The 27,516-nt window shown below is 43.8% G+C and overlaps 1 protein-coding gene and 1 non-coding gene across 2 annotated transcripts in view; one reads left to right on the top strand and one right to left on the bottom strand.

The window, feature by feature from the left end:
- LOC120057775 (collagen alpha-1(XXVIII) chain-like) overlaps positions 1–27,516 on the bottom strand; it is a 45,122-nt gene that overhangs the window by 3,557 nt on the left and 14,049 nt on the right. Inside the window, exons 11-25 of the mRNA XM_039006245.1 lie at positions 22,957–23,025; positions 22,804–22,872; positions 22,533–22,601; positions 15,612–15,680; positions 13,375–13,443; positions 10,090–10,158; positions 7,936–8,004; positions 6,561–6,632; positions 6,373–6,441; positions 6,212–6,283; positions 1,936–2,004; positions 1,710–1,778; positions 996–1,064; positions 804–872; positions 623–691 (exon numbers count right to left, since the gene is read on the bottom strand). Coding sequence (XP_038862173.1) covers positions 623–691; positions 804–872; positions 996–1,064; positions 1,710–1,778; positions 1,936–2,004; positions 6,212–6,283; positions 6,373–6,441; positions 6,561–6,632; positions 7,936–8,004; positions 10,090–10,158; positions 13,375–13,443; positions 15,612–15,680; positions 22,533–22,601; positions 22,804–22,872; positions 22,957–23,025 — 1,041 coding nt within the window. The remainder of the gene's footprint in view (positions 1–622; positions 692–803; positions 873–995; positions 1,065–1,709; positions 1,779–1,935; positions 2,005–6,211; positions 6,284–6,372; positions 6,442–6,560; positions 6,633–7,935; positions 8,005–10,089; positions 10,159–13,374; positions 13,444–15,611; positions 15,681–22,532; positions 22,602–22,803; positions 22,873–22,956; positions 23,026–27,516) is intronic.
- trnat-ugu lies at positions 9,408–9,480 on the top strand. Its single transcript has one exon. It is a non-coding gene; the product is annotated as a tRNA-Thr (tRNA).

Here is a 27,516-nt window from a genome sequence, read left to right as displayed (position 1 = left end):
AACTCAAGTCGACGCTTGGCATTGTGCATGGTGATCTTAGGCTTGTGTGCGGCTGCTCGACCACGGAAACTGATTTCATGAAGCTCCTGACAAACAGTTCTTGTGCTGATGTTGCTTCCAGAGGCAGTGTGGAACTCGGTATTGAGTGTTGCAACCGAGGACAGACAATTTCTACGAGCTGCCTGCTTCAGCACTCGGCAGTCCCGTCCTGTGAGCTTGTGTGGCCTACCACTTCGCGGCTGAGACGTTGTTGCTCCTAGATGTTTCCACTTCACAATAACATCACTTACAGTTGACCGCGGCAGCTCTAGCAGGGCAGAAATTTGACCTACTGACTTGTTGGAAAGGTGGCATGCTATGACGGTGCCACGTTGAAAGTCACTGAGCTCTTCAGTAAGGCCATTGTACTGCCAATGTTTGTCTATAGAGATCTCATGGATTTGTGCTCAATTTTATACACCTGTCAGCAACGGGTGGGGCTGAAATAACCGAATCCACAAATTTGAAGGGGTGTCCACATACTTTTGTATATATAGTGTATGTCACTCATTACACTCAGACTGTGACCTCTGTCTACATAAGGAATCTCTATTTGTGTCAGAGGTTAATATTAGTTTCATACCGGTGGTCCTTGCACACCCTCTCCCGTTGGGCCTGGCAAACCTGGTAATCCTCTGAAGCCAATGTCTCCCTGGGACAGACATATTTACAAACACAAACAATACTCATTTCATATTCCCATGCACTAGGTTGTAGCAGATTGACATGCATAGAGGATTTAGGGCCAGATAAATAACAAGTACCTTAGGTCCTGGGATGCCTATGCCCTCAGGGCCCTGCTCTCCCTGTAGACCCGGAAGACCTGGAGGACCCTAAACGAGGAACAGGGGACAGCCCAAACTTCATGAGAGACTGAGTTTGACTAAACGGCACCAATCTGCAATTAGGACATGAAGATTCATGAGTTTGTAGGTTGGTTTGTTGGTACTACTCACCACTGGTCCAGGGAAACCTTCACCTTTGGGCCCAAATTGACCTGGTGGACCAGAATTACCGCGGTCGCCCTGGTAAAACATCATTCAAACAATGAGCATATCATACAGGTGTAGGACCTTCATTTGAGACTTTTCTAACAGCAGGAAAATAATCCTGCAGCAACAGGAAATGTGAATTATTGTGTGGATTATAATTAATTGACATTTTTGTAGGGATTGATAATTTTTTTTGTTAGGGCAAATCAAGTCTGACATTTTAAAGTAGAAACTAGAAACTTTAGAAGCCTTTTTAAACCTTGGTTACACTACAAGTTTGCATTTGGGCGGCAGGTCGCTTAGCGGTTATAGCTTTGGGCCAGGAACTGAAAGGTCGCCAATTCGAATCCCTGAGCCGACAAGGTGAAAAATCTGTTGATGTGCCCTTAAGCAAGGCACTTAACCCTAATAGCTTCAGTGTCGCCGTCGATAATGGCAGACCCTGACCCCACTCTCAGAGGGTGTCTCAGGGAGAGTTGGGATATGCAAAAAACACATTCTAATTCACACATGCGTATTAATACACACTTGTACATGTGTGAAAAAGGACAAATATAAGCACACATCGTTATTATTTCCTGCAACAACAGGGTGATCAAAGATCCTACACCTGTATGTCTCATGGTTACTTTCACCACAGTTTTTTGTGATTTATTTATTGGTAACTGCAACACTTACCTTCGGCCCAGGCAGCCCATAGCCTGTCTCTCCAATAGGCCCAGACGGACCAGGAGGGCCTAGATCACCCTGAGACAGAGGGCGAGATAGGGAAATCACAATGCTGTTTATCAGCCAGGATCTGATGATGCATGGCAATGACCTGTGTGTAGCAGTGTTTCTTATGTACATTACTTGACAAGAACAGCATAGAGAAACAGGGTGTTAATAGATGTGTATTTCTTACCTTAGGACCTGCAATGGCCCGTCCCGGTAGTCCTGACATGCCCAGTCGGCCCGGTGTGCCAGGCTCCCCCTGAAAGAAGAAGGGGCAAGAATTTCCCTTGTACTCTAGATATACTACATGACCAAACTCATGTGGACACCTGCTCGTCGAACATCTCATTTCAAAATCATGGGTATTAATATGGAGTTGGTCCCCATTTGCGGCTATAACAGCCTCCACTCTTCTGGGAAGTCTTTCCACTAGAAGTTGGAACATTGCTACGGGGACTTGCTTCCATTCAGCCACAAGAGCATTAGTGAGGTCGGGGACTGATGTTGGGCGAATAGGTCTGTTCGATGGAGTTGAGGTCAGGGCTCTGTGCATGCCAGTCAAGTTCTTCCACACCGATCTCAACATACCAGCAAGCTCAGAATCGTCTAGAATGTCATTGTATGCTGTAGCGTTAAGTTTTCCCATCACTGGAACTAAGGGGCCTAGCCCCAGACCATTATTCCTCCTCCACCAAACTTTACAGTTGCCACTATGCATTGGAGCTGGTAGCATTCTCCCAGCATCCACCAAACCCAGATTAGTTCGCTGGACTGACAGATGGTGAAGCGTAATTCATCACTCCAGAGAACACGTTTCCACTGCTCCAGAGTCCAATGGTGGCAAGCTTTACACCACTCCAGTCGACGCCTTGCATCGCACATGCTGATCTTAGGGTTGTGTGTCTGCTCGGCCATGGAAACCCATTTCATGAAGCTCCCGACAAACAGCTCTTGTGCTGACGTTGCTTCCAGAGGCAGTGTGGAACTCGGTAGTGAGTGATGCAACCGAGGACAGACAATTTTACTTGCTTTAGCACTCGGCGGTCCCATTCTGTGAGATTGTGTGGCCTACCACTTCACGGCTGAGCCATTGTTGCTCCTAGACGTTAACACTTCAAAATAACAGCATTTACAGTTGAACGGGGCAGCTCTAGCAGGGCAGAAATTTGACCAACTGACTTGTTGGAAAGGTGGCATCCAATGACGGTGCCACGTTGAAAGTCGCTGAGCTCTTCAGTAAGGCCATTCTACTGCCAATATTTGTCTATGGAGATTGCATGGCTGTGTGCTCAATTTTATACACTTGTCAGCAACGGGTGTGTCCACTAATTTGAAGGGGTGTCCACATACTTTTGTATATACACTACCGTTCAAAAGTTTGGGGTCACTTAGAAATGTCCTTGTTTTTTAAAGAAAAGCACATTTTTTGTCCATTAAAATAACATCAAATTGATCAGAAATACAGTGTAGACATTGTTAATGTTGTAAATGACTGTTGTAGCTGGAAACGGCTGATTTTTTATGGATTCTCTACATAGGCGTACAGAGGCCCATTGTCAGCAACCATCACTCCTGTGTTCCAATGGCACGTTGTGTTAGCTAATCCAAGTTTATCATTTTAAAAGGCTAAATGATCATTAGAAAACCCTTTTTGCAGTTATGTTAGCACAGCTGAAAACTGTTGTCCTGATTAAAGAAGCAATAAAACTGGCCTTCTTTAGACAAGTTGAGTATCTGGAGCATCAGCATTTGTGGGTTCGATTACAGGCTCCAAATGGCCAGAAACAAAGCACTTTCTTCTGAAACTCGTCAGTCTATTCTTGTTCTGAGAAATGAAGGCTTTTCCATGCGAGAAATTGCCAAGAAACTGCTGATCTCGTACAACGCTGTGTACTATTCCCTTCACAGAACAGCACAAACTGTCTCTAACCAGAATAGAAAGAGGAGTGGGAGGCCCCGGTGCACAACTGAGTAAGAGGACAAGTACATTAGAGTGTCTAGTTTGAGAAACAGATGCCTCACAAGTCCTCAAATGGCAGCTTCATTAAATAGTACTCGCAAAACACCAGTCTCAACGTCAACAGTGAAGAGGCAATTCCGGGATGCTGATGCTCCAGATACTCAACTAGTCCAAAAGGCGGACAGTTTTATTGCTTCTTTAATCAGGACAACAGTTTTCAGATGTGCTAACATAATTGCAAAAGGGTTTTCTAATGATCAATTAGCCTTTTAAAATGATAAACTTGGATTAGCTAACACAATGTGCCATTGGAACACAGGAGTGATGGTTGCTGATAATGGGACTCCTATGTACAGTTGAAGTCAGAAGTTTACATACACTTAGGTTGGAGTCATTAAAACTCGTTTTTCAACCACTCCACACATTTATTGTTAACAAACTATGGTTCTGGCAAGTCGGTTAGGACTTTTCCAACAATTGTTTACAGACAGATGATTTCACTTATAACTCATTGTATCACAATTTCAGTGGGTCAGAAGTTTACATACACTAAGTTGACTGTGCCTTTAAAAAGTTTGGAAAATTAAATAAAATGATGCCATGGCTTTAGAACCTTCTGATAGGCTAATTGACATAATTTGAGTCAATTGGAGGTGTACCTGTGGATGTACTTCAAGGCCTACCTTCAAACTCAGTGCCTCTTTGCTTGACATCATGGGAAAATCAAAAGAAATCAGCCAAGACCTCAGAAAAAAAAAAGATACAAAGATGGTACTTTTTGGAGAAATGTCCTCTGGTCTGATGAAACAAAAATAGAACTGTTTGGCCATAATGACCATCGTTATGTTTGGAGGAAAAAGGGGGATGCTTGCAAGCTGAACACCATCCCAACCACGAAGCACGGGGGTGGCAGCATCATGTTGTGGGGGTGCTTTGCTGCAGGAGGGACTGGTGCACTTCACAAAATAGATGGCATCATGAGGAGAGGAAAATTGTGTGGATATATTGAAGCAACATCTCAAGACATCAGTCAGGAAGTTAAAGCTTGGTTGCAAATGGGTCTTCCAAATGGACAATGACCCCAAGCATACTTCCAAAGTTGTGGCAAAATGGCTTAAGGACAACAAAGTCAAGGTATTGGAGTGGCCATCACAAAGCTCTGACCTCAATCCCATTTTTGGGCAGAACTGAAAAAGCGTGTGCGAGCAAGGAGGCCTACAAACATGACTCCGTTACATCAGCTCTGTCAGGAGGAATGGGCCAAAATTCACTCAAGTTATTGTGTGAAGCTTGTGGAAGGCTACCTGAAATGTTTGACCCAAGTTAAACAATTTAAAGGCAATGCTACCAAATACTAATTGAGTGTATGTAGACTTCTGACCCACTGGGAATGTGATGAAAGCTGAAATAAATCCTTCTCTCTACTATTATTCTGACATTTTACATTCTTAAAATAAAGTGGTGATCCTAAGACGGGAATTTTTACTAGGATTAAATGTCAGGAATGGTGAAAAACAGAGTTTAAATGTATTTGGCTAAGGTGTATGTAAAGTTCTGACTTCAACTGCAGATATTCCATTAAAAATCAGCCGTTTCCAGCTACAATAGCCATTTACAACATGAACAATGTCTACACTGTATTTCTGATCAATTTGATGTTATTTTAATGGACAAAAATGTGCTTTTCTTTCAAAAACAAGGACATTTTTAATTGACCCCATACTTTTGAATGGTAGTGTATATTGTACACTCCATTTATCCACGCACTCCTTACAGCCTTCAGAGACATTCCTTATACCCCAGGACACTTCAACGGGTGAAAATATAGAACAAATAAGGACTCTGTCTGCATTGATCTGAGCATTTATTGACAGGACATACAAACATTTATCATCAATTAATTCATTGCAGACAGAAGGTGCTCCTTTTAACTTTATTTTCTCAGATAGTCACCCATTGAAGTGTCAGAGTGTTAGGAATTTTTTTGGGACATTTAAGTCTCTCACTTGAGCACTTAATTCCCTTTTTTGTTCAAGCTGGGCTGAAGCACGTTTGGGTACACGCTCTTTCTGTGGAGATGTTCGGGCCATTTATGTAATCATCTAGAGCAGGGCTCTCCAACCCTGTTCCTGAAGAGATACCGTCCTGTAAGTTTTTCCGCTGCAACCCTTATCTAGCGCAGCTGATTCGAATAATTAGCTGGTTGATAAGCTGAATCAGCTGCGTTTCAACTGGGGTTGGATTGAAAATCTACAGGAGGGTAACTCTCCACAAACAAGGTTGGAGAGCCCTGATCTAGAGTATTTTGGTTGAACTCAAACTAAAAAAATTAAGATATGTTTACTAAATACAATCTGTAAAATAGATTACTATACTGGTTGAACAATGAAGATTTGTCAAACTCAGAATGAAACCCCAGTTGTCACAATAACAATACACCTGCCCTGTGATCAGACCGTGATCAGACCGTGTTCGGTCTCAGACAGTGTTATTGTGTTATTCTCACCTTTGCCCCTGAGGGTCCGGTTATGCCAGAAGGTCCATGTAATCCACGGATGCCCCTCTGACCCTGGTCTCCCTGGGAGGGGTGGAGCACACAGAATTTACATGACCCCCTCTTGGTGCTTACAGGTTAGCATGACAGAAGGGTAAGGATGTGAAACCTACCTTCTCGCCCTGGATGCCGATCCCTGCTGCACCCTCAGAACCTCTGAGGCCAGCGATACCAAACTCACCCTAGCAGAGGGGGCAGAAACAAACCCTTTCACATTGGCACATTCCCTTTTGTTCTGGTATACTGTATCTATAGATCTATATTGTATCTATAGAAGTGGTGTAAAGGTGAAATAACACACCTTCTGTCCTGGAGCCCCGTCCTCTCCTGGAAGACCAGGTAAGCCAGCCAGGCCATATGCACCAGGCTCACCCTGAAAAAGAAACAAATGGCTTTTTAAAATACACTCAGTGGTCAGTTTATTAGGTACACCCATCTAGTACGGTGTCTGACTCCCTTTGCCTCCAGAACAGCCTGATTTTTTTATCAAGGGACCTAACGTGTGCTAGGAAAACATCCCCCACACCATCCTATATTTTTGACACTGGGCAGGATGGGGTCATGGACTCATGCTGCTTATGCCAACAGCATGACGCAACAGGAACCGGGATTGGTCAGACCAGGCAATGTTTTTCCACTTCTGCTCACTGGAGTCGCTTCTTCATGTTTTTAGCTGATTGGAGTGGAACCTGCTGTGGTCGCAATAGACCATCCGTGACAAGGACCGATGAGTTGTGGGTTCTGAAAAGCCATTCTGCACACCACTGTTGTACTGCACCATTATTTGCCTGTTTGTGGCCCGATTCTTAGTTTGTACGATTTTTGCCATTCTCCTTCGACCTCTCATCAACGAGCTGTTTTCACCCACAGGACTGCCAATGACTGGATGTTTTTTGTTTGTCGCACCATCGACAGTAAACCGTAGACACTGTCACATGTGAAAAGCCCAGGAGGCTGGCCGTTTCTGAGATACTGGAACCGGCGCGTCTGGCACTGACGAACATACTATGCTCAAAGACTGCATTGAAAAGACGGACGCAATCAGGCTACAGAAAGCGGATACAGTGGGCGAGATCATCAGCACTCCTCCCACAAGTCTCCAGAAAACTTCTGTTTTGGGATCTTTTCATTATAACGTTGGAGGAAATACATTCCTAGTGTGTGAGGAACGTGTTTGCTGGACTCATAAATTCTAGCCAGCTATTTAATATTTAGAAAAACAATTTCTTATTTGGCTAGAGTTATGCTAACCCATTTGCTTGCTTGCTGGCTAGATACAGAGGTTAGCTGGCTAGTTAGCTACAGTAGTTAGCTACTGGCATCAATTTTTGTTATGTTATTTTCATATTTTCCCTATTCCACCATTTGTAGAATGCATACTGGCATTTGAATATAGTGCAGGAAAAGGGAATCCGGACACACTGTGGACACGGTAAACACAGGTGTACACGCATGACGTGTTCGGAATTCCATGATCAGAACGTTATGATCAGAATATTAAAGCAGCATGAACTGTCAAGTCTAGATATTGCCAAAGTTGCTTAGGTCACAAGTTTTTGCCCATTCTAATGTTCAGTCGGTGTACCTAATAAATTGGCTGCTGACCGATCACCAGGCTTATTTGAGGAGGCATATCTTTACTATTTGGAAGAGGGTGGATAAAGTATTTGTCTTACCTTTGGCCCTGGCTCACCAACGCCTCTTTCCCCTGTAACTCCAAGCTCTCCTGGTAAACCTTGATCGCCCTGGAAGTAAGATAATGGAAAGTAGCGATTAAAGAAATCCCTACAGTGACTGTACGTACATAACCCAACCAGAAGCCATGGATTACAGGCAACATCCTCACTGACCTAAAGGGTAGAGCTGCCGCTTTCAAGGAGCGGGACTCTAACACAGAAGCTTATAAGAAATCCCGCTATGCCCCCAGACAAACCATCAAACAGGCAAAGCATCAATACAAGACTAAGATTGAATCGTACTACACCGGCTCCTACGCTTTTCGGATGTGGAAGGGCTTGCAAACTATTACAGACTAAAAGGGAAGCACAGCCGCGACCTGCCCAGTGACACAAGCCTAACAGTCGAGCTAAATTACTTTTATGCTCGCTTCGAGACAAGCACCACTGAAGCATGCATGAAAGCATCTGCTGTTCAAGACGACTGTGTGATCACACTCTCCATAGCCGATGTGAGTAAGACCCTTTAAACAGGTCAACCTTCACAAGGCCGCAGGGCCAGACGGATTACCAGGATGTGTACACTGAGCATGCGCTGACCAACTGGCAAGTGTCTTCACTGACATTTTCAACCGGTCCCTGACTGAGTCTGCAATGCTAACATGTTTCAAGCAGACCACCATAGTCCCTGTGCCCAAGAACCCCAAGGTAACCTGTCTAAATGACTACCGACCCGTAGCACTTACGTCTGTAGCCATGAAGTGCTTTGAAAGGCTGGTCTGGGCTCACATCAACACCATTGTCCCAGAAAACCTAGACCCGCTCCAAATTGCATACCGCCCCAACAGATCCACAGATGATGCAATCTCTATTGCACTCCACACTGCCCTTTCCCACCTGGACAAAAGGAACATCTGTGTGAGAATGCTATTCATTGACTACAGCTCAGCGTTCAACACCATAGTGCCCTCAAAGCTCATCACTAAGCTAAGGACTCTGGGACTAAACACCTCCCTCTGCAATTGGATCCTGGACTTTCTGACGGGCCGTGTGGTGTCAGGATAACAAACTCTCCCTCAACGTGATCAAGACAAGAGATGATTGTGGATTACAGGAAAAGGAGGACCGAGCACGCCCCCATTCTCATCTATGGGGCTGTAGTGGAACAGGTTGAGAGCTTCAAGTTCCTTGGTGTCCATATCACCAACAAAATATCATGGTCCAAACACACCAAGATAGTCGTGAAGAGGGCATGACAAAGCCTATTCTCCCCCAGGAGACTGAAAAGATTTGGCATGGGTCCTCAGATCCTCAAAAAGTTCTACAGCTGCACCATTGAGATCATCCTGACAGGTTGCATCACTGCCTGGTATGGCAACTGCTCGGCCTCCGACCTCAAGGCACTACAGAGGGTAGTGCGTACGGCCCAGTACATCACTGGGGCTAAGCTTCCTGCCATCCAGGATCTCAATACCCGTGTGGCTCAGTTGGTAGAGCATGGCGCTTGTACCGCCAGGGTTGTGGGTTCGATTCCCACGGGGGGCCAGTACAAAAAAAAAAAAGTATGAATGTATGTACTTGTAAGTCGCTCTGGATAAGAGCGTCTGCTAAATGACTTAAATGTAAATGTAAATACCAGGCGGTGTCAGAGAAAGGCCCTAAAAATTGTCAAAGACTCCAGCCACCCGAGTCATAGACTGTTCTCTCTGCGTACTGGTACTGGAGCGCCAAGTCTAGGTCCAAAAGGCTTCTTAACAGCTTCTACCCCCAAGCCATAAGACTCCTGAACAGCTTATCAAATGGCTACCAAGACTATTTGCATTGCCCCCCTCTTTTACACTGCTGCTACTCTCTGTTTATTATCTATGCATAGTCACTTTAACTCTACCTACATGTACATATTACCTCAATTACCTCGACTAACCTGTGCCCCCGCACATGGACTCTGTACCGGTACCTCCAGTATATAGCCTCGCTACTTATTTTACTGCTGTTCTTTAATTATTTGTTATTTACTCATCTATTTTTTACTTTACACTTATTTTTCTTAAAACTGCATTGTTGGTTAAGGGCTTTTAAGTAAGCATTTCACTGTAAGGTTGTTGTATTTGACAAATACAATTTGATTTGATATTATCTAGGAGTAACACCAACCTTAGGTCCAGGTAAGCCCTCTCCTTGTGGCCCTCTGCCGCCAGGTGGACCCCTGGGACCCTCCACTCCCTGAGGAAAAACAATCACAATTACGTCAGTGTGAGTGTGTGTGTGTGTGTGTGTGTGTGTGTGTGTGTGTGTGTGTGTGTGTGTGTGTGTGTGTGTGTGTGTGTGTGTGTGTGTGTGTGTGTTTATATGCGGTGGCGACTTGTCCCACCTGTTTTGAGCCCCACATTTTTACAAGTCTAACTGCCTGTAGCTCAGGCCCTGAAACAAGGATATGCATATTCTTGGTACCATTTGAAAGGAAACACTTAGACGTTTGTGGAAATGTGAAAGGAATGTAGGAGAATATAACACAATAGATCTGATATAAGATAATACAAAGAAAAACATATTTTTTTTGTACTATCATCTTTGAAATGCAAGAGAAAGGCCATAATCTACTATTCCAGCCCAGGTGCAATTTAGATTTTGGTAACTAGATGGCAGCAGTGTATGTGCAAAGTTTTAGACTGATCCAATGAACCATTGCATCTATGTTCAACATTTTGTATCAAGACTGCCCAAATGTGCCTAATTTGTTTATTAATAACTTTTCATGTTCAAAATTGTGCACTCTCCTCAAACAATAGTATGGTATTATTTCACTGTAATAGCTACTTTAAAATCGGACAGTGCAATTAGATTAACAAGAATTTAAGCTTTCTGCCAATATCAGATATGTCTATGACCTGGGAAATTTTCTTGTTACTTACAACCTCATGCTAATTTCATTAGCCTACGTAAGCTCAACCGTCCCGTGGAAGGGACACCGATCGAGAAGAAGTTTTAATAAAGCCGCATACAAACATGGTCTCTTTTTTGCTTTCTTGAGCTAAGAAAGTGTATGTTGTGTAGTAAGCGGTTAGTAGCCCATGAGCCTTACCCTAATAATTCGGTCTATTTTCCTCTCTTAATTTCGCCTACTGTTCTGACTTGGTGGTGCACATGTAGACTATAACCTGTCTTAGAGAAATGTAATCATCGAATATTGTAAGAGCTTTCATTGTCTGCTTAAATGCCCCCTTTATTTATCCTACGGTTTTGACTTGGTGTACAGGGACAACACTGTAAGAATGGCCCATGTTCTGAATTCAGTCACTGTACATTTCAAAAGTGCTGAACAAATAGTTATATTGACTACGTCCGTCCTAGCTCGCTTATTAATGTCTTAATCGAAATTACGATTTGCCTCTTATCCTCTGGTCGTCACTTATGCCATAGTTTGTACATCTCAATTGTCAGTAGTAACCAGATTTGTTTAAGCAAGTCAGCCATATCAGCTACATTTTCTTAAAAGGCAGTAAATGAGTCAGAATGAACTGTGTCGCTGCCAGACAAGGCTCCATTGATAGCCAGGTGTAGTAGTGGTAAGGTGTTGGGGCTGCTGTTGGGACTCTGCTGTTGGGACAGCTTTACGTAAGCCCTACCAGTTTGTGGGCAACGTTTGTCACCGTTATAGTGCAATTAATGTATTGTTTAGTGTTGTGTTGTGTAGTGGCTTTGCTGGCATGCATCCCCCAATTGTTTTGGCCCACCAAAATGTACGTGCTAAAATTGCGACTGTTTGTATGTGATGTACATGCAAGTGTAGTATTACAGTTGAAGTCGGAAGTTTACATACACCTTAGCCAAATACATTTAAACTCAGTTTTTCACAATTCCTGACATTTAATCCTAGTAAAAATTCCCTGTCTTAGGTCAGTTAGCATCACCACTTTATTTTAAGAATGTGAAATGTCAGAATAATAGTAGAGAGAATGATTTATTTCAGCTTTTATTTCTTTCATCACATTCCCAGTGGGTCAGAAGTCTACATACACTCAATTAGTATTTGGTAGCATTGCCTTTAAATTGTTTAACTTGGGTCAAACGTTTCAGGTAGCCTTCCACAAGCTTCCCACAATAAGTTGGGTGAATTTTGGCCCATTCCTCCTGACAGAGCTGGTGTAACTAAGTCAGGTTTGCTCGCATACGATTTTTCAGTTCTGCACACAAATTTTCTATAGGATTGAGGTCAGGGCTTTGTGATGGCCACTCCAATACCTTGACTTTGTTGTCCTTAAGCCATTTTGCCACAACTTTGGAAGTATGCTTGGGGTAATTGTCCATTTGGAAGACTCATTTGCAACCAAGCTTTAACTTCCTGACTGATGTCTTGAGATGTTGCTTCAATATATCCACATAATTTTCCTGCCTCATGATGCCATCTATTTTGTGAAGTGCACCAGTTCCTCCTGCAGCAAAGCACCCCCACAACATGATGCTGCCACCCCCATGCTTCGTGGTTGGGATGAGGTTCTTCGGCTTGCAAGCATCCCCCTTTTTCCTCCAAACATAACGATGGTCATTATGGCCAAACAGTTCTATTTTTGTTTCGTCAGACCAGAGGACATTTCTCCAAACAGTACCATCTTTGTCCCCATGTGCAGTTGCAAAGCATAGTCTGGCTTTTTTTATGGCGGTTTTGGAGCAGTGGCTTCTTCCTTGCTGAGTGGCCTTTCAGGTTAGGTCGATATAGGACTCATTTTACTGTGGATATAAATACTTTTGTACCGGTTTCATCCAGTATCTTCACAAGGTCCTTTGCTGTTGTTCTGGGATTGATTTGCACTTTTTGCACCAAAGTGCGTTCATCTCTAGGAGACAGGACGCGTCTCCGTCCTGAGCGGTATGACGGCTGCGTGGTCCCATGGTGTTTATACTTGCGTACTATTGTTTGTACAGATGAACGTGGTACCTTCAGGCATTTGGAAATTGCTCCCAAAGATGAACCAGACGTGTGGAGGTCTGCAATTTTGTTTTTGAGGTCTTAGCTGATTTCTTTAGATTTTCCCATGATGTCAAGCAAAGAGGCACTGAGTTTGAAGGTAGGCCTTGAAATACATCCACAGGTACACCTCCAATTGACTCAAATGATGTCAATTAGCCTATCAGAAGCTTCTAAATCCATGACATCATTTTCTGGAATTTTCAAAGCTGTTTAAAGGCACAGTCAACTTAGTGTATGTACATTTCTGACCCACTGGAATTGTGATACAGTGAATTATAAGTGAAATAATCTGTAAACAATTGTTGGAAAAATTACTTGTGTCATGCACAAAGTAGATGTCCTAACCGACTTGCCAAAACTATAGTTTGTTAACTCCACAATTTGTGGAGTGGTTGAAAAATGAGTTTTAATGACTCCAACCTAAGTGTATGTAAACTTCAACTGTATGTTACTTTTGCCACTCAATTTACCTTCTCCCCCTGGATGCCCGCTCCTGTAAGTCCAACAAGTCCTGGATGACCTGGAGGCCCGAACTCACCCTGAGATCAAACATAGAAAGGGTTGAGGGTCTAGGTTGGGGGACAAGGTTGGCATTTAACCCTTTATGAGCATATTGGCCTATCCCACTAGGTACAGACTTCAATTCAACGTCTATTCCACGTTGGTTCAATGTAATTTTGTTGAAATGACATGGAAACAATGTTAATTCAACCAGTGTGCGCCCAATGGGATACAGTGCCTCGCAAAAGTATTCACCCCCCTTGGCGTTTTTCCTATTTTGTTTCATTACAACCTGTAATTTAAATAGAATTTATTTGGATTTCATGTAATGGACATACACAAAATAGTCCAAATTGGTGAAGTGAAAAAAAGAACTTATAAAAACAAATAAAAAAGTGAAAAATAAAAAATGGAAAAGTGGTGTGTGCATATGTATTCACTCCCTTTGCTATGAAGGTCATGAATAAGATCTGGTGCAACCAATTACCTTCAGAAGTCACATAATTAGTTAAATAAAGTCCACCTGTGTGCAATCTAATTGTCCCATGATCTGTCACATGATCTCAGTATATATATATATATATATATATATACACACATATATATATAAAAAATATCTGAAACTTTGAACGGAGCACCATTAAATCCATTATTAAAAAATGGAAAGAATATGGCACCACAACAAACCGAGAGAGGGCCGCCCACCAACATTTACGGACCAGGCAAGGAGGGCATTAATCAGAGAGGCAACAAAGAGACCAAAGATAACCCTGAAGAAGCTGCAAAGCTCCACAGCGGAGATTGGAGTATCTGTCCATAGGACCATTTTAAACCGTACACTCCACAGTGCTGGGCTTTACAGAAGAGTGGCCATACAAAAAGCCATTGCTTAAAGAAAAAAATAAGCGAACACGTTTGGTGTTCTCCAAAAGGCATGTGGGAGACTCCCCAAACATATGGAAGAAGGTACTCTGGTCAGATGAGATTAAAATTGAGCTTTTTGGCCATCAAGGAAAATGCTATGTCTGGCACAAACCCAACACCTCTTATCACCCCGAGAACACCATCCCCACAGTGAAGCATGGTGGCAGCATCATGCTGTGGGGATGTTTTTAATCGGCAGAGACTGGGAAACTGGTCAGAATTGAGGGAATGAAGGATGGCGCTAAATACAGGGAAATTCTTGAGGGAAATCTGTTTCAGTCTTTCAGAGATTTGAGACTGCGGCGGAGGTTCACCTTTCAGCAGGACAATGACCCTAAGCATACTGCTAAAGCAACACTTCAGTGGTTTAAGGGGAAACATTTAAATGTATTGGAATGGCCTAGTCAAAGCCCAGACCTCAATCCAATTGAGAATCTGTGATATGATGAAAGATTGCTGTACACCAGCGGAACCCATCCAATTTGAAGGAGCTGGAGCACTTTTGCCTTGAAGAATGGGCAAAAATCCCAGTGGCTAGATGTGCCAAGCTTATAGAGACATACCCCAAGAGACTTGCTGCTGTAATTGCTGCAAAAGGTGACTCTACAAAGTATTGACTTTGTGGGGGGTGAATAGTTATGCACGCTCAGGTTCAGTTTTTTTTGTCTAATTTCTTGTTTGTTTCACAATTAAAAATATTTTGCATCTTCAAAGTGGTAGGCTGGTTGTATATATCAAATGATACAAACCCCACAAAAATCAATTTTAATTCCAGGTTTTAAGACAACAAAATAGGAAAAATGCCAAGGGGGTTGAATACTTTCGCAAACCACTGTATGTCTTAAAGTCAAGATCATTGGTACTAATAGAATCACCAGGCTGAATATCTGCATGAGTGCCTTCCTCAAATGCGATGTGCAGTACACATCTTGTTTCTGACTACAGAGGGCTAAATTCTGTAACCACCAATAAATGTGCTTGAAAACCTTTGCTTCTAACATCATAACATGGTTGTTTATTGAATCCTACAACAGGTGGTGCAAAAATAATCCCACCTTCAACTTTGAATTTTTCCACAGTAACTTGAGATTTAACACCCTCCCAGCTACCCTTTCGTTCTCAATGGAGCATTCCAAGGAGACACCTATATATATATATATATATATATATAACTGCTGACTAGGACATTCAGTCTTGTTTATGCACTTCATTAGGTATTTTGTTGGGTAGACATGACATGTTTGTGTGGATGGCATTCATTACTGCTGTATTTACAGCCCACCTTTTCTCCTTTGATTCCTGCACCCGTTTGTCCTCTAGGCCCCCTCGGTCCATCCAGCCCCCGGTCTCCCTGGAAAACAAAGACAAGTCATCACCCTTCTCTCCCCGTCACACATCCAGCACCCACTGGTTCACACATTCACAGAACTATCCTCATTGTTCTCAGTCAATAGTGTAGTAAGGACTGGGCGGGTTAAGTTAGCACCGGTCTCTGTCTTGTGAGTAGTATGACATGGTCCTATATGAGTGTAGTTATGTTATTCACAAATCTTTAATTCATATTGGAATCTGTTTATGTTATCCCTCCGATGAGTGTTGCTTGCCCTTCTCAAACTAAGCAGAAAATAATGAAATGCAGACACACAGACAATAACATATTACTTGTTGTGGGGGTTGGCCCATCCTATAGAACTGCCCTGACCCTTTTTGGGGTGGAGTACTTTCCCATAAGAGCCAATGGGTCTGGCACAGTTCTGACAGATGTTTGGTTGCCTCAGGACATTTTCTGTGTTACGCTCCTTTTTCAGGATCTGCCTACTACCAAATGCATGTGCATCAACCACTCAAACTCTCAACAGTGCCATTATGTAATTTGCTTTCAGGTTCTAACTTGAATTAGGAAAAACTTTACTACATACTATAGTGTGTTAATGCTCATGTCTCTACATGTTATGATGACAATATAACTAAAATGAAACCCATGATGAACTCCAAGTGCTGTCATGAACTCCAAGTGCTGTCATGAACTCCAAGTGCTGTCATGTTTTCATGTGTTCCATTTTGTGCTTGCTTGCCATTCTTAAATCTCATGTAAATCCAGGCCCTCTCCATGTGTATGTAATGTTTGAACAGTCTACATATAAAATATTATATACAGTGCATTCGGAATGTATTCAGACTCCTTGACCTTTTACTCATTTTGTTACGTTACAGCCTTATTCTAAAATGGATTTAAAATGTTTTCCCCCTCATCAATCTACACACAATATCCCATAATGACAAAGCAAAAACAGGTTTTTAGATTTTTTTTGCAAATTCACATTTTCAAAAGTATTCAGACTCTAGTACTTTGTTGAAGCACTTTTGGCAGTAATTACAGCCTTGAGTCTTCTTGGGTATGACACTACAAGCTTGGCACACCTGTATATGGGGATTTTCTCCTATTCTTCTCTGCAGATCCTCTCAAGCTCTGTCAGGTTGGATGGGGAGCGTCGCTGCACAGCTATTTTCAGGTCTCTCCAGAGATGTTAGATCAGGTTCAAGTCCGGGCTCTGGCTGGGCCACTCAAGCTCATTCAGAGAATTGTCCCGAAGCCACTCCTGTGTTGTCTTGGTTGTGTGCTTAGGGTTGTTGTCCTATTGGAAGGTGAACCTCCGCCCCAGTCTGAGGTCCTGAGCGCTCTAAAGCAGGTTTTCATCAAGGATCTCTCTGTACTTTGCTCCGTTCATCTTTCCCTTAATCCTGACTCGTCTCCCAGTCCTTGCCGCTGAAAAACATCCCCACAGCATGATGCTGCCACCACCATGCTTCACCTTAGGGATGGTGCCAGATTTCCTTCAGAGGTGATGCTTTGCATTCAGGCCAAAGAGTTCAATCTTGGTTTCATCAGACCAGAGAATCTTGTTTCTCATGGTCTGAGAGTCCTTTAGGTGCCTTTTGGCAAACTCCAAGCTGGCTGTCATGTGCCTTTTACTGAGGAGTGGCTTCCGTCTGGCCACTCTATCATAAAGGCCTGATTGGTGGAGTGCTGCAGAGATGGTTGTCCTTCTGGAAGGTTCTCCCATCTCCACAGAGGAACTCTGGAGCTCTGTCAGAGTTACCATCGGGTTCTTGGTCACCTCCCTGACCAAGGCCCTTCTCCCCCGATTGCTCAGTTTGCCGGGCAGCCAGCTCTAGGAAGAGTCTTGGTGGTTCCAATCTTCTTCCACTTAAGAATGATGGAGGCCACTTTGTTCTTGGGGACTTTCAATGCAGCAGACATTTTTCCGTAACATTCCCCAAATCTGTTCCTCGATACAATCCTGTCTCGGAGCTCTACAGATAATTCCTTCGACCTCATGGCTTGGTTTTTGCTCAGACATGCACTGTCAACTGTGAGACCTTACAGTATATAGACAGGTGTGTGCCTTTCCAAATCATGTCCAATCAATTTAATTTACCACAGGTGGACTCCAATCAAGTTGTAGAAACATCAAGGATGATCAATTGAAACAGGATGCACCTGAGCTCAGTTTCATAGCAAAGGGTCTGAATACTTACGTAAATAAGGTATTTCTGTTTCTAAAAACCTGTTTTTGCTTTATCATTATTGTGTAGAATGAAAAATTATTTAATACATTTTAGAATAAGGCTGTAATGTAACAAAATGTGGAAAAGGGAAGGGGTCTGAATACTTTCTGAATGCACTGTCACTCCACAAGTTGGAGTAATGACATTGTTTTTATAGGGTTTGCTCATGCACAGCAACATGAATGGTAACACTTGATTGAGCACTTGAGCAGACTGCTTTGGAGAAGGGCAGAGCCTGAATTTGACAGATGCAGCCAATGTGTTGAAGAATAAATAAGTGAAAAATCTGTCAGATTACACATTTCTTCTCTCTGAAATCCAGTGAGAGTTGTGCATTTATTTATTTTTATTTTACTAGGCTAGTCAGTTAAGAATCAAATTCTTATTTTCAATGACGGCCTTGGAACAGTGGGTTAACTGCCTTGTTCAGGGGCAGAACGACAGATTTGTACCTTGTCAGCTCGGGGATTTGATCTTGCAACCTTTTGGTTACTAGTCCAACGCTCTAACCACTAGGCTACGCTGCCACCCTAATGTGTATGTAACGCCTTGTCTGTTTCCAATGTCAAATATGGCCTAACAGATGGGCATCTTCAACAGCCCAGGTACTGGTAGAATCAAGAGGTTGAGAAGCCATCTGTTTAATGGCAGGTTTACGTCCGTTTCTGCTATTATTGTATTAAAGCTAAGTTATTTAGGGTGGACATGTTGCTTCCAGCATTGTTGCTACCAGCATTGTTGCTACTGGTAATCCCAGAAAAGATGCTGTGGGCTAACACAAATATCACTAGAAAGAATGGAAGGGTTATCCCCACAGTGACAGTAAGTATATATCCCAACCAGCAGGCATGGATTACAGGCAAAATCCGCACCGAGCTAAAGGTTAGAGCTGCCGCTTTCAAGGAGCGGGACACTAATCTGGAAGCTAATAAGAAATCCCGCTATTCCATCAGACAAACTATCAAACAGGCAAAGTGTCAATACAGGACTAAGATTGAATCCTACTACACCGGCTCTGATGCTCGTCAGATGTGGCAGGGCTTGCAAACTGCTACAGACTACAAAGGGAAACCCAGCCGCAAGCTGCCCAGTGACGCGAGCCTACCAGACGGGCTAAATGCCTTTTATGCTCGCTTCGAGGCAAGCAACACTGAAGCATGCATGAGAGCACCAGTTGTTCCGGACGATTGTGTGATCACGCTCTCTGTAGCCGATGTGAGCAAGACCTTTAAACAGGTAAACATTCACAAGGCCGTGGGACCAGACAGATTACCAGGACGTGTACTCTGAGCATGCGCTGACCAACTGGCAAGTGTCTTCACTGACATTTTCAACCTCTCCCTGACTGAGTTTGTAACACCCACATGTTTCAAGTGTCATTATTGGGCTGCTGTAATATTTTTCTTGAATTACATATTTTTTTACTAAATGCATTTTCTGAACACCCCACAACATTAACTACGTATTAAACCATTTTTGTCTGATATGGAGACAATTTATCTTGACTATGATTATAAAAGATACTTGTTATAAAATCAACATTTAACTAATGCTCATGTGTCCCCCAAACCAATTAAATTATTATAAATATAAAATGTATGTAAAATCTCAGATTTTTGCTATATTAAACCCTGAAATAGACACATTATGTGTCAGCAGGCTCATCATTTAAATAAAAAAGTGCTTTCAATTCAGAATTTTAACATAAATCTAATCTTTTTGGGATTGTCTTTAACATTTCAGACTGAGCTCAGAAAACAACATAAAATTCATATTTATTCATCTTTGCCATTTTATTTAACAAATATTGTCATGTGACGGGGTTGAGACTAGGGTGACAGGGTTGAATCATTTAACGGGGTTGTAGAGACACATCAGTTTTCATTTAAACTAGTCTAGTTTACTATAAAAAAAACTTCAAGATTTACCCCAAAACATTGCATTTCATTGTTTGCAAACATGCAATAAGGACATTAGATATATTTAGAATAACGTCGGTAGCCATGAAGTGCTTTGAAAGGCTGGTCTTGGCTCACATCAACATCACGGAAATCCTAGACCCACTCCAGTTTGCATTCCGCCCCAACAGATCCACAGAAGATGCAATCTCAATCGCACTCCACACTGCCCTCTCCCACCTGGACAAAAGCAACATCTATGTGAGAATGCTGTTCATTGACTACAGCTCAGTGTTCAACACCATAGTGCCCTCAAAGCTCATCATTAAGCTAAGGACTCTGGGACTTAACACCTCCCTCTGCAACTGGATCCTGGACTTCCTGACGGGCAGCCCCCCAGGTGGTAAGGGTAGGCAACCACACATTTACCACGCTGATCCTCAACACGGGGGCCACCTCAGGGGTGCGTGCTTAGTCCCCTCCTGTACTCCTTGTTCACCCACGACTGTGTGGCCAAGCACGACTCCAACACCATCATTAAGTTTGCTGACGACACAACGGTGGTAGGCCTGATCACCGACAACGATGAGACAGCCTGTAGGGAGGAGGTCAGAGACCTAGCAGTGTGGTGCCAGGAAAACGAGGGCTGAACACGCCCCCATTCACGTCGGGCTGTAGTGGAGCGGGTCGAGAGTTTCAAGTTCCCTGCTGTCCACATCACCAACAAAGTATCATGGTCCAAACACACCAAGAAGGACGAGAAGAGGACACGACAACGCCTTTTCCCCCTCAGGAGTCTGAAAAGATTTGGCATGGGACCCAGATCCTCAAAAAGTTCTACAGCTGCACCATCGAGAGCATCTTGTTGCATCACTGCCTACAGAAGGTAGTGCGTAAAGCCCAGTACATCATTGGGGCCAAGCTTCCTGCCATCCAGGACCTACATTATATACTAGGCGGTGTCAGAGGAAGGCCCCAAAAATTGTCAAAGACTCCAGTCACCCAAGTCATAGACTGTTCTCTCTGCTACCGCAAGTCTAGGACCAAAAGGCTCCTTAACAGCTTCTACCCCCAAGCCATAAGACTGCTGAACAATTCATCAAATGGCCACCCGGAGTATTTGCATTTACCAACCACTTTTTTATTTACACTGATGCTAGTCGCTGTTTATTATCTATGCATAGTCATTTTGCCCCTACCTACATGTACAAATTACCTCGACTAACCTGTATCCGCATATTGACTCGGTACCGGTACCCCTGTATATAGCCTCATTATTGTTATTTTATTGTGTTACTTAAAAAAATGTTTTTATTTTGTAAAATGTTCTTAAAACGACATTGTTGGTTAACTTATGGCTGCAGGGGCAGTATTGAGTAGCTTGGATGAAAAGGTGCCCAGAGTAAACTGCCTGCTCCTCAGTCCCAGTTGCTAATATATGCATATTATTATTAGCATTGGATAGAAAACACTCTGAAGTTTCTAAAACTGTTTGAATGATGTCTGTGAGTATAACAGAACTCATATGGCAGGCAAAATCCTGAGAAAGAAATCCAACCAGGAAGTGGGAAATCTGAGGTTTGTAGGTTTTAAACTCATCACCTATCGAATACACAGTGGGATATGTGTCAGTTTGCACTTCCTACGGCTTCCACTAGATGTCAACAGTCTTTAGAACCTTGTCTGATGCTTCTACTGTGAAGTGGGGCCGAAGGAGACGGGAATGAGTAAGGTCTATCATGAGCTGACCATGCTCTGACCATGCGCGTTCACATGAGAGGGAGCTCTGTTCCATCGCACTTCTGAAGACAATGGAATTCTCCGGTTGGAACATTATTGAAGATTTATGTTAAAAACATCCTAAAGATTGATTCAATACATCGTTTGACATGTTTCTACTGACTGTTACGGAAGTTTTTGACATTTCGTCTGCTTTTAGTGAACGCGCTTCCTGACTTTGGATTTGTTTACCAAACATGCTTACAAAATAGCTATTTGGACAAAACAAACATTTCTTGTGGAAGTGGGAGTCCTGGGAGTGCATTCCGACAAAGATCAGCAAAGGTAAGTGAAGATTTATAATGCTATTTATGAGTTTTGTTGACTGCACAATTTGGCGGGTAACTGTATGGCTTCCTTTTGTGGCTGAACGCTGTTCTCAGATTATTGAATTTTGTGCTTTTTGCCGTAAAGCTTTTTGAAATCTGACACAGCGGTTACATTAAGAACAAGTGTATCTTTAATTCTATGTAAAACATGTATCTTTCATCAAAGTTTATGATGAGTATTTCTGTTATTTGATGTGGCTCTGCAATTTCTCCGGATATTTTGGAGGCATTTCTGAACATGGCGCCAATGTAAACTGAGGTTTTTGGATATAAATATGCACATTATCGAACAAAACATATATGTATTGTGTAACATGAAGTCCTATGAGTGTCATCTGATGAAGATCATCAAAGGTTAGTGATTCATTTTATCTCTATTTCTGCTTTTTGTGACTCCTGTCTTTGGCTGGAAAAATGGCTGTGTTTTTCTGTGATTTTGCGGTGACCTAACATAATCGTTTGTGGTACTTTCGCTGTAAAGCCTTTTTGAAATCGGACACTGTGGTGGGATTAACAAGAAGTGTATCTTTAAAATGGTGTGAAATACTGTTGTACTCGGCGCATGTGACAAATACAATTTGATTTGATTCCAGCTGTACCCAGATAATTTCTTTATTGTATTCATACCTTTGGTCCAGGGAGCCCCTCGCCATGGGGTCCTTTCTCCCCTTGAACACCTTGTGGCCCTTGAGGCCCCTGTAAAATAAACCAGCATAATTATTTTTCCAACATTGGGTCAGATGACACTGCCTTGGTAGTTGTCATCCCAGCTCACGTTTCCTACTGTGATATACAGTATTACTCAAAGTTTTAAAAAATCAGTCTGGTTGTCAATGAAACCAAACTATGTAATGCAGTATGCTACAGTAAAATGCTAGTAGAGTTTCTGTCCACTCACTGGCTGGCCATGTTCACCCAGCCCTGGCGGACCAGGGGGGCCGAGTCTTCCCTGGAATCCCAGATCACCCTAGAAAGAAGACATGGCGAGATGGAACAGGTAACATAAAACAATTAATTAGTTAGACAAAAGCAATAATAGAAAAAAACGTACCTTTGGTCCAGGAAGTCCAATACCAGTTTCTCCCTGAATTCCAGGCGGCCCAGTTAGACCCCGGTCACCCTATGATAACCAACACGAGAGACACAGAAAAGTTAGCAACAAACAAAGTTAGCAGCTTAACACAGATCCACTGTAAAGAACAAGGGAGTGGGTTATCGAAGACAATCACGACACCAATAATTGCTTCTAATACACCAGATGTATGTCCTTGAACCGATTATTTGAAAATCGCACACAAAATAAGTTAAGGATAATTTTGTTGCTAATGGCAGTCTGCAGTACCCAGGTCGGCGTTCAGATTGAGTTACTCAATTAGAGGGGGCAACACTGAGCTAGCCTGCAAAGTGACTTCCTGGTGTAGCTCAAACTGGCATGTCACTGTATGTCGCCATGAGACACCATCTTAATTTGGCTTCAGTGCGCTATTTTATCTTCACATAGACATGAATGGTGTCACATGATCGATGGCTTTGATCATTCATATATACAGTCATTGGTTACAGCAAAAGGGCAGTCCAAAGCTCTAATTCTGTCTACGCAGATCAGACAACCTTTAACATCATGTTGTTTTACATTTACATTCAGATTATATTTAATTGACATCACACAGAAACATTGCCCTTTGATCTATCTTACTCAGATACAGTTGAAGTCGGAAGTTTACAATTAATTGACATCATTCGAGTCAATTGGAGGTGTACCTGTGGATGTATTTCAAGGCCTACCTTCCAATTGTGCCTCTTTGCTTGACATCATGGGAAAATCTAAAGAAATCAGCCAAGACCTCAGAAAAAGAATTGTAGACCTCCACAAGTCTGGTTCATCCTTGGGAGCAATTTCCAAACGCCTGAAGGTACCATGTTCATCTGTACAAACAATAGCACGCAAGTATAAACACCATGGGACCACACAGCCGTCATACCACTCAGGAAGGAGACGCGTTCTGTCTCCTTTGAGATGAACGTACTTTGGTGTGAAAAGTGCAAATCAATCCCAGAACAACAGCAAAGGACCTTGTGAAGATGTTGGAGGAACAGGTACAAAATTATCTATATCCACAGTAAAATGAGTCCTATATCGACATAACCTGAAAGGCCACTCAGCAATGAAGAAGCCACTGCTCCAAAACAGCCATAAAAAAGACAGACTACTGTTTGCAACTGCACATGGGGACAAAGATCGTACTTTTTGGAGAAATGTCCTCTGGTTCTACAAAAATAGAACTGTTTGGCCATAATGACCATCGTTATGTTAGGAGGCCAAATGGGAAGGCTTGCAAGCCGAAGAACACCATCCCAACCGTGAAGCACGGGGGTGGCAGCATCATGTTGTGGGGGTGCTTTTCTGCAGGAGTCTCTGGTGCACTTCACAAAATAGATGGCATCATGAGGCAGGATAATTAGGTGGATATATTGAAGCAACATCTCAAGACATCAGTCAGGAAGTTAAAGCTTGGTCGCAAATGGGTCTTACAAATGGACAATGACCCCAAGCATACTTCCAAAGTTGTGGCAAAATGGCTTAAGGACAACAAAGTCAATGTATTGGAGTGACCATCACAAAGCCCACAAATGATTTAATCCTATAGAAGATTTGTGGACAGAACTGAAAAAGCGTGTGCGAGCAAGGAGGCCTACAAACCTGACTCAGTTACACCAGCTCTGTCAGGAGGAATGGGTCAAAATTCACCCAACGTATTGTGGGAAGCTTGTGGAAGGCTACCCGAAACGTTTGACCCAAGTTAAACAATTTAAAGGCAATGCTACCAAATACTAATTGAGTGTATGTAGACTTCTGACCCACTGGGAATGTGATGAAAGAATTAAAAGCAGAAATAAATCACTCTACTATTATTCTGACATTTCACATTCTTAAAATAAAATGGTGATCCTAACTGACCTAAGACAGTGTCACGTTCTGACCCTAGTTATTGTGTTAATCCTTTGTTTTGTTGGTCAGGACGTGAGCTGGGTGGGCATTCTATGTGTTGTGTTTCTATTTTGGGTTTAATGTGCCTGATATGGTTCTCAATTAGAGGCAGGTGTTTGACGTTCCTCTGATTGAGAACCATATTTAAGGTAGGCTGTTCTCACTGTTTGTTTGTGGGTGATTGTCGCTGTGTCTGTGTTTATTGCACCACACGGTACTGTCTCGTCTCATTCGTTCGTTCGTTCGTTCTTTCCTGTTCGTGTGTTCTTCATTTTATGTAGTTTGCATGTTCAGGTCAGTCTACGTTGTCTGTTTGTTATTTTGTATTTATCAAGTATAGTTCGGTTCAGTGTTCGTCTTGTCTAATAAATTCATGATGTCTACATACCTCGCTGCACATTGGTCTTCCGATCCCTCTCTCCTCTCCTCGTCCGAGGAGGAGGAAGAACTAGAGTTACGTTACAGAATCACCCACCAAACTAGGATCAAGCAGCAGGGAAAAGGGCAGCGACAGCAGCAGCAGAAATCTCAGGACTCCTGGACATGGGAGGAGATTTTGAACGGAGAAGGACCCTGGGCACAGGCTGGGGAGTATCGCCGCCCCAAAGCTGAGCTGGAGGAAGCGAAAGCTGAGCGGCGGCGATATGAGGAGGCAGCACGGCAGCGCGACAGGTACGAGAGGCAACCCCAGAATTTTTTTGGGGGGGGCTGGAGAGGAGTGTGGCTAAGCCAGGTAGCAGACCTGAGCGCACTCCTCGTGCTTATTATAAGCAACGCGTCACTGGTCAGGCACCGTGTTATGCGGTTAAGCGCACGGTGTCGCCAGTGCGTGCCCATAGCCCGGTGCGCTATAGGGCAGCCCCCCGAAAGTGTCATGTGAGTGTGGGCATCCAGCCGGGGCGTATTGTGCCTGCTCAGCGCGTCTGGTCTCCGGTACGCAGTTTCGGTCCAGGGTATCCTGCGCCGGCTCTGCGTGCTGTGTCTCCGGGGCGCTGGGAGGGTGCAGTGCGTCCTATGCCTACGCTCCGCTCGTACCGGGCAAATGTGGGAGTGGAGCTTAAGGGAGAGGTGCGCGTAGTAGGCACTAGATCTCCAGTGCTCATCCACAGCCCGGTTCAACCTGTGCCTGCACTCTGGAGGGTACGGGCTGGAGTAGTATTCCAGCCTGGGGGAGTGGTGCCAAGGCTGCGCACCAGAGCTCCAGTGCTCCCCCACAGCCCGGTCCTTCAGGTGCCTTTTAACATCAAGCCTCCTGTAGGTCTCTCCAGCCTGGTGGGTCCTGTGGCAGCCCCACGCACCAGGCTGTCTCTCCGTCTCCTCCCTACAGGTGTGCCCGTCTGTCCCGAGCCGTCAGAGCTGCCCGTCTGTCCCGAGCCGTCCAGCCAGGACCAGCCAGAGCCGTCCAGCCAGGACCAGCCAGAGCCGTCCAGCCAGGACCAGCCAGAGCCGTCCAGCCAGGACCAGCCAGAGCCGTCCAGCCAGGACCAGCCAGAGCCGTCCAGCCAGGACCAGCCAGAGCCGTCCAGCGCCTTCCGCCAGCCAGGATCCGCCAGAGCCTTCCGCCAGCCAGGATCCGCCAGAGCCTTCCGCCAGCCAGGATCCGCCAGAGCCTTCCGCCAGCCAGGATCCGCCAGAGCCTTCCGCCAGCCAGGATCCGCCAGAGCCTTCCGCCAGCCAGGATCCGCCAGAGCCAGCCAGTCCGGAGCGGTCCCTCAGTCCGGGGCTGCCCCTAAGTCCAGCGGGACCCATGTCTAGGGTTCCCAGTCCAAGGTCGGTGGCGAGGGTCGCCACTTTGAGGAGGCCACAGAAGCGGACAAAGACAAGGGTGAAGTGGGGTCCACGTCCTGCGCCAGAGCCGCCGCCGCGGACAGATGCCCACCCAAACCCTCCCCTATAGGTTTAGGTGGTGCGGTCGCAGTCCGCACCTTGGGGGGGGGGGGGTTCTGTCACGTTCTGACCCTAGTTATTGTGTTAATCCTTTGTTTTGTTGGTCAGGACGTGAGCTGGGTGGGCATTCTATGTGTTGTGTTTCTATGTTGGGTTTAATGTGCCTGATATGGTTCTCAATTAGAGGCAGGTGTTTGACGTTCCTCTGATTGAGAACCATATTTAAGGTAGGCTGTTCTCACTGTTTGTTTGTGGGTGATTGTCGCTGTGTCTGTGTTTATTGCACCACACGGTACTGTCTCGTCTCGTTCGTTCGTTCTTTCCTGTTCGTGCGTTCTTCATTTTATGTAGTTTGCATGTTCAGGTCAGTCTACGTTGTCTGTTTGTTATTTTGTATTTATCAAGTATAGTTCGGTTCAGTGTTCGTCTTGTCTAATAAATTCATGATGTCTACATACCTCGCTGCACATTGGTCTTCCGATCCCTCTCTCCTCTCCTCGTCCGAGGAGGAGGAAGAACTAGAGTTACGTTACAGACAGGTAATTTTTACTAGGATTAAATGTCAGGAATTGTGAAAAACCGAGTTTAAATGTATTTGTCTAAGATGTATGTAAACTTCCAACTTCAACTGTATATATTGATATGATATGAATTATATTCTTCCTAAATTTTACTTATAAACAAAGCCTAGTATTGCTCAGAAAATACTTGCACATAGACTATTTTTGAAGTTGA

The sequence above is a fragment of the Salvelinus namaycush genome, chromosome 13, assembly GCF_016432855.1.
Source record: "Salvelinus namaycush isolate Seneca chromosome 13, SaNama_1.0, whole genome shotgun sequence".
Taxonomy (NCBI): Eukaryota; Metazoa; Chordata; class Actinopteri; order Salmoniformes; family Salmonidae; genus Salvelinus; species Salvelinus namaycush.
Note: the sequence above shows the minus strand (reverse complement) of the source record. Positions and strands in the feature narration are given on the sequence as shown.